Source organism: Hordeum vulgare, chromosome 2H (assembly GCF_904849725.1).
Source record: "Hordeum vulgare subsp. vulgare chromosome 2H, MorexV3_pseudomolecules_assembly, whole genome shotgun sequence".
NCBI lineage: Eukaryota > Viridiplantae > Streptophyta > Magnoliopsida > Poales > Poaceae > Hordeum > Hordeum vulgare.
The window spans coordinates 651,296,620-651,302,785 of record NC_058519.1 but is presented as its reverse complement, the minus strand read 5'-3'; the positions used below and the strand labels follow the sequence as shown (position 1 = coordinate 651,302,785).

General features: G+C 39.5%; 1 protein-coding gene across 1 annotated transcript; it reads right to left on the bottom strand.

The window, feature by feature from the left end:
• Positions 1–1,278: 1,278 nt before the first annotated feature.
• Positions 1,279–5,960, bottom strand: LOC123428410 (WAT1-related protein At5g64700-like). The gene is made up of 8 exons (XM_045112608.1): positions 5,678–5,960; positions 4,517–4,688; positions 4,338–4,400; positions 3,691–3,807; positions 3,219–3,459; positions 2,959–3,117; positions 2,396–2,547; positions 1,279–1,838 (listed from the first exon to the last, which is right to left on the bottom strand). The coding sequence occupies exons 1-8, from the start codon at positions 5,943–5,945 to the stop codon at positions 1,679–1,681; spliced, it is 1,332 nt and encodes a 443-aa protein (XP_044968543.1). The 5' UTR covers positions 5,946–5,960; the 3' UTR covers positions 1,279–1,678.
• Between the last annotated feature and the right edge of the window lie 206 nt (positions 5,961–6,166).

Here is a 6,166-nt window from a genome sequence, read left to right as displayed (position 1 = left end):
TGTGGGATAGCAATCATGTAAATAAAAAGAAGCAAACAACAATGAAAGTATAACCAATCCATGAACCTCACATCAAGTTATCTCAAAGGGATATAACTCACCTTTGCAAGATTCTGCTAGGCTTGCAAGAAAAGATCTCATTGAGTGGATGTGAACGGGACAAAACACACAAGGGTGTTCATCCAAATGTAGCTCTATAGAGCTCATTTTGTTAACTCATGTTAAGAGGGGGTTGACAAGTAGTCATCAAGTCCTACACATGTATAAACAAAACAAGAATGTATGTTCATGATAAACAAATGCATCATCCATCATGAGGCACCTCTTCTCTTGCACATCACCATTAGCACAAAATATGATCAATGAGTTAAAGGGGTATGTGTGGCATAAGTCATCACAATAATGGTCATGATGCATATTTGGAAGAAAGATAAGCAACCATGCTTCATATGTAACATGTCAAAATCTCCAAACATACGTGAGAGGCTAGGTGGGAAATCTCTTAAGCGAGGATAAAATCATTGTTGCACTCAATACATAACAAATATCAATCATCTAATGTGATAGAGGCAATATATGGAGCAACTGGACAACATTTAAGTCAAATCATGTGCAAAGCATGGAAGTGGTTGCCATCAACCCTATGGAAAGAACAAGTAGTCATCATGTGCATAAGTAATCATCACAACTGCATCTGCAAGAAGTCTTGGAAAGAACAATTGATCAACATCACTATCCCAACACAAGCTTAATCAATATCATGGATCACAAATGGAACATGGCAATAACAAGTAATATGTTTACTTCATTATCCATGAGAAGTCCACAATCCAGACACAAATTGAATAAGAATATATCATTCTCCTTCCAGTATTTGAATACCATCTGCATATATTGTTTTGAAATATATAATATTATGCTCTCATGAGAACTTGAGGAAAATGTGTTGGACATACTAAGGAATTGAACATCCCATGAGGCATTTGGGCACTCCATTCGCATGCAAATCAATGGAACCTGGAGGTTTTAATCCCTTGTTGGGTCGAGTTCTCCATCAAATATAAGAACAAATTTTCTTTGTGTACGATAGTTTTCCATCTGATTCATGTATGGAAGGGGAGAGGACCTCTTACATATGTTGAGGCCAAAAACACCCGATCAATCTGATTGTACAAATATTGCACGGATTTTCATCGTATGTGTAACAACTCTCATCTAAGAAACACGGAAAATATGATAGAAAACATAGCTTACTGAACAACTTGCAAAACAATCATGTAACACTGAGAAGTAGTAACTTCACCAAATAATGTTGTTATGCCACAACATACAAAATACTAGTTCAACAGATCACTAACACCATGTTTGTCCATTTGTCGTACTAATACATTGATCGTATATTTCATTATGTAGACACAAAACACCAAATAAACAATTTATGCAATTGCGTGCATTCTCAAATTGAAGATATTGTCCTAGCCTCCTAGGTGGGATCACAATACTATAATGCAATAACATAGGTACCTTGTAAACTAGGGTTTTACTTCATTGGAAATCATTAATGCACCATGAAACATCTTAGGATTGCTCTAATTATTTTGTTTTATTATCTCACATGTTAAACATACTTGGTTTCAAGTGCTCACTCAAAGCTCATTAGAGACTTGTTTCCCCAAAGTTAAGGACCAAATATTGGATCCTCGCACTTTGAGTCATGGGTGGGTTGCACCTGAAGCTTTTCATTTCTTGAACATGACATCGTCTTCACATGTAGTTCTTTGGCCTTTCCATAGAGGTACAAATACAAACCACAAAAAACCAAAGCACTGCCCAATAAGCTGCATATAACAGTATAATGTATCATTTACGAAACAAGAGAGTATCTAAAGATGAAAACAACCAACGGTCAAACTATGGTATATGATGTAATTCTAGTTCAAAAATGTACAACTAAATCACAACATTCATTGAGCTACGATGTTCCATATTTCGGTTTCAACATACGTTAAGGTTCACTTTATCACTATCTCTATTCCAAACCACTAGGTGGCCATAGGAAACACTTCATTAACACAACTCATAACAACTCATCAGTTATACATTCACCGATCATATGGATCATAAGGCATGCTTCACACATAGGTACATACACCATGATAAGCACATATATATTTAAGCTAAAATGATTTGAGACAAAAATCATTTTTCCAAAGGCTATTGTGTATTCAAGTCATGATTTATAATTTTGTGTAACTTTCATAAATAATGATAACTACATTGAGAATATACACACCCTAGGGATAGATACATCATATCCAATTACAATACCTATAAGTACATTAGAAAAAAAATATCTTTGAATGAGAGTCTGAATACTAGAAAATAATACACGTACCTCCCAACCGTGAGGCTTTCTCCTAGCAATAATGCCCCAAGAACCATGGTGAAGACAATCGATAATGTGCTGAACATTGGTGGAAAAACAGGACCTCGCCTTTCCACAACATAGAGATTTAACCAATACTTGGCTGCTGTACCAAGTGCAGCCTACGTTCCAAATTAAGTATGTGACACATTATTTCCTATTTTTCAACTATAAAGTTAAGAAAAATCTGAAATGAATGTTTTGAATATTTAACATAATGAAGCGGTTGGATCTCGAACCATATATGATGTTCTCATAGGAAAGTTTTAACATTTAACTTTCAACAATGATATGCCCATTGATTCTTCTAGCTAGAATAAAATTTGAATACGCCACACTCTCTCACAAATATTATCCTTACAAGCTATCCTTTATCTACGATGAAAGCCTATCTTGCTTGGGTTGCTCGACAAACTAAAATTAGCTTATAAATATAGTGGAATTATCAATTAGATTTGGAAATGTTGAAAGCAAAGGAAATTCATGCAATAGTAGATATTTCTAAAATTGAGCACACTCTGGAAAAAACTCACTGAGTAGACAATCGTTAATAGTTGAATGTTCCATCCTACTTGCCAAGCAAGTTTGTCCCTTCTCAAAAATATTCCTATGGCACATGTTTGCAAACCACCAAGAACACATGTCAACATTGATGACCAATATTTCCATGGATACACTTTTATAACTTTCACCTGCATTATTAGAAACCCTTTGTTGTTACCGGCCGAGAACAAGATAAAAAAATCAAATCAGCTTGTGATTCTTATGTGACACTGTGTAGAATTGGACATACCTGTATGGGGTACCAAAATGCATAGCATATGCAATCACCCAACAAAAGCAAGGTGCCTCTCAAATGGTGGTGTCCTCCGGCTACTCCATTAGAGCTCTTAGTGATACCTTTTATAAATGGAGACTCGATATGCAGTTCTTTTCCATTGTAGAGGCTTATTAATAAAGCCCCTCCAAAGCATACCAATGCACCAACCACCTTCGCGCTGCCTTCCTTGGATTTGAGGCGCAAGGCCTCCATGCTGCAAAATATATCTTGAGAGATGCATTTTTTTTATATCTAGTAATTATGGTAAGTAACTAAGTTTATAATCTCTAGGATTAAGGTATGTAACTAAGTTGTGTATTCCTAGAGACAAAGTTACTAATTAGTAGATGAAAGTAGGGATCGGGTGGGCTCCCCCCTAGTTGTAGTGTCCTACTTTGGAGGGAAGGAGTTACGGTATTCTACGGTGGAGGAAAGGATTTTTTACCCGAGCAATATTGACAAGACAAAAGTGAAGAGCGGAGTCAAACTTGAGAAGATCACACCATAGGAGGCAGTTGTGTCATGTAGCCCGTAGTAATACATGGCCATAGGCAACGAGTACCTATACAATGTAAAAGTATCATTGTCAATATCAATATACATTATTCCTTAATCATATACTCATATGAAAAATAGCTATATCATAATTAATATTTGGTATATATAATAAACTGTGAAATTGATTAAACAAAAGTTGTCCATCTCAACTTGTTAATGTATTTTGTAATTACAAAGGAATAAAAAAGTCATAAAAAATTGATGAAGAATCTGATACACAAGTTTTCCATTTGTTCGAGGAGGATTTGAAAAAGTGTTAGCCTATAGGGGTTAGGGAATCGTTTGGGTTCAGTTTAAGTTTTGTACTTGTGTTCAGTGAATTAGTTGGCTAATGTATGATTGATCATCTTCAGACCAACGTAAAACCATATCCCCAATTCGGCTGATTGTTTCTGACGGGAACATATGACAAGATAGACAAATATAAACAATGAACAAAATATCGAGTTTATTAGAGGATAAAAACAAATGGACTAAACTAATTATTTTATGTTAGTGCAAAGGTATATAAGATAGTTCATCGAACGTATATACCCAATAAAAGCGTTGATGAAGAGCCAGCCAACAGCCTTCTTGTCCAATTCTTTCCACTTCCCACTGCAGATTTCTCGGATATATTATTGAGGTAGTGATTAAAAGTTGTAGTAGTATTACTTTCCATGGAAATTATAGGTTTGATTAAACATAATAAAGAGAAAAAAAAAACTCCTCACCGTTCGAGGAGTAGGGCAAATGGCAAGATAAAAATGGCACCCAGAATGCTTCTATAACAGAGCAATGAGAATACAAACATGCCACCATCAAGTGCTACCTTGCCTAGCAGTATAGTTCCTGTGTTGAAGATCTCCACAAGGACCACACACACAGTTGGTTTCCACTTGCTTCCTGTGCGGCATTTGAATCAAGAACCTCGTCAATCTCTAAGTTCGTACCAGAACCACATATGAGATCCATATGGTTGTACCTACTAGATAAATACTTGTAGTGCGTTGTGAAGCACGAACACAGATAAGATTGCGCATCCCATGAAGGACGTGCCTGGTACATAGATACATGGGGCATACGCGCAACCTAAATATCTTTTCTTTTCATTGACATAAACATTAAGGCAATTGGCCATAGATTTTCTACAAATATGAGCATAAAAGAGCACTGATTTTTCCACTATATATTTAGCTGAGCTTGCAGAAATTGCAATGTACTTTCCGACTTTAGTTAGGTGATCGAGCTGAGCTTGGGAGAATGGATGAGATTCCGAAATGTGAGGACTAACTTCTCAAGGTCTGAAATCCGGCTGCTTTCAAGCAAAACAGCATAAACTTTGCACCAAACAAAGTATGCCCATTGCCAGTACTTTTGAGGTTGATAGAATAACAATTTGTAAGCTGATGCTGCTGTTAGGCAATAAACCGTGTCGATGAACCTGGCGCTCTGGCTCGTGTGTGGGCGCGCGCCGGACACGTCAGGTGCATCGGGTTCACGGTGTAGGTGTGTGTGTGTAGGCGTGTGTGTTGCACGAGGGTGATCGGGCACGCACGCACCGTAGACATGGGTGTAGGAGGAAGCTGTTGGCGAGCCGTACAGGGATCTCGTATACGTCCGTTGGGGCCCTGGGTATAAAACCTGTACGGTGACATTGTAATAGCGAAGGACATCGAGTTCGTGCTCGAGGGAATACAGAGGGAGGCGTTCGTGCGCCGGAAAAAACCCTAGCGTCTACCCCCCTTTCTTCTTCTTCCGATCGCTGGTTCGTGCAGGGGAGAGGGCGAGCGTGCAGGGGAGAGTGAGCCGGCGAGTGTAGACGTCAACAGCTGCTACGCACACGGTACACTTTATTAGACACACCAAAGGAAACAATGGGTCCATGCATATACCTTGGACTTGGATGGTGGTGTCCTGGCCGTGGACGGCAGTAGCGCACGCTACGGTCGTGCCACGGCCAACTCCCTTCGAACTCCAGCTCAAGCCCATATCAACTGCAGCTGCCGCCGCCGCCGCCGGCGGGTGAATGGTTGGGGAGAGCAGCTGGCCCGGCGAGCGAGAGGTGGCGAGTGCGAGAGAAGAGATGGGCAAGGTGGGGGTAAGCTTGGACGCTGCCATGGCAACGGTGCGAGAAGGGAAGATGGCTCGCGGGGTATACATACCAAGTAGTAACAGGTTCAGTTCACTAGCCAGTGGATACATGGGTCGAATTAGTAGTCATCGAAGGAACGTAGGACCTCGGTTTTGGGACCGTTCGTGAACTTCATGGGCACGTTTTCCGTCCAGAAACCGAACCCCGATGAGCGGGCTGGTGGTGAGTGCATGCATCCGTACTTAATTGGCAGCGAATCGTTGATCGTATCAGGCGCGATCGTCGCTTA

Excerpts from the sequence above, each read along its gene's own strand:
- LOC123428410 (XM_045112608.1), bottom strand. The coding sequence starts at position 5,945 with ATGTATACCCCGCGAGCCATCTTCCCTTCTCGCACCGTTGCCATGGCA. Across the intron at positions 4,401-4,516 it reads TTTGCCCTACTCCTCGAACG|TGGGAAGTGGAAAGAATTGG; the intron begins GTGAGGAGTTTT and ends AGAAATCTGCAG. Across the intron at positions 2,548-2,958 it reads TATTAACGATTGTCTACTCA|GCTGCACTTGGTACAGCAGC; the intron begins GTGAGTTTTTTC and ends TTTGGAACGTAG.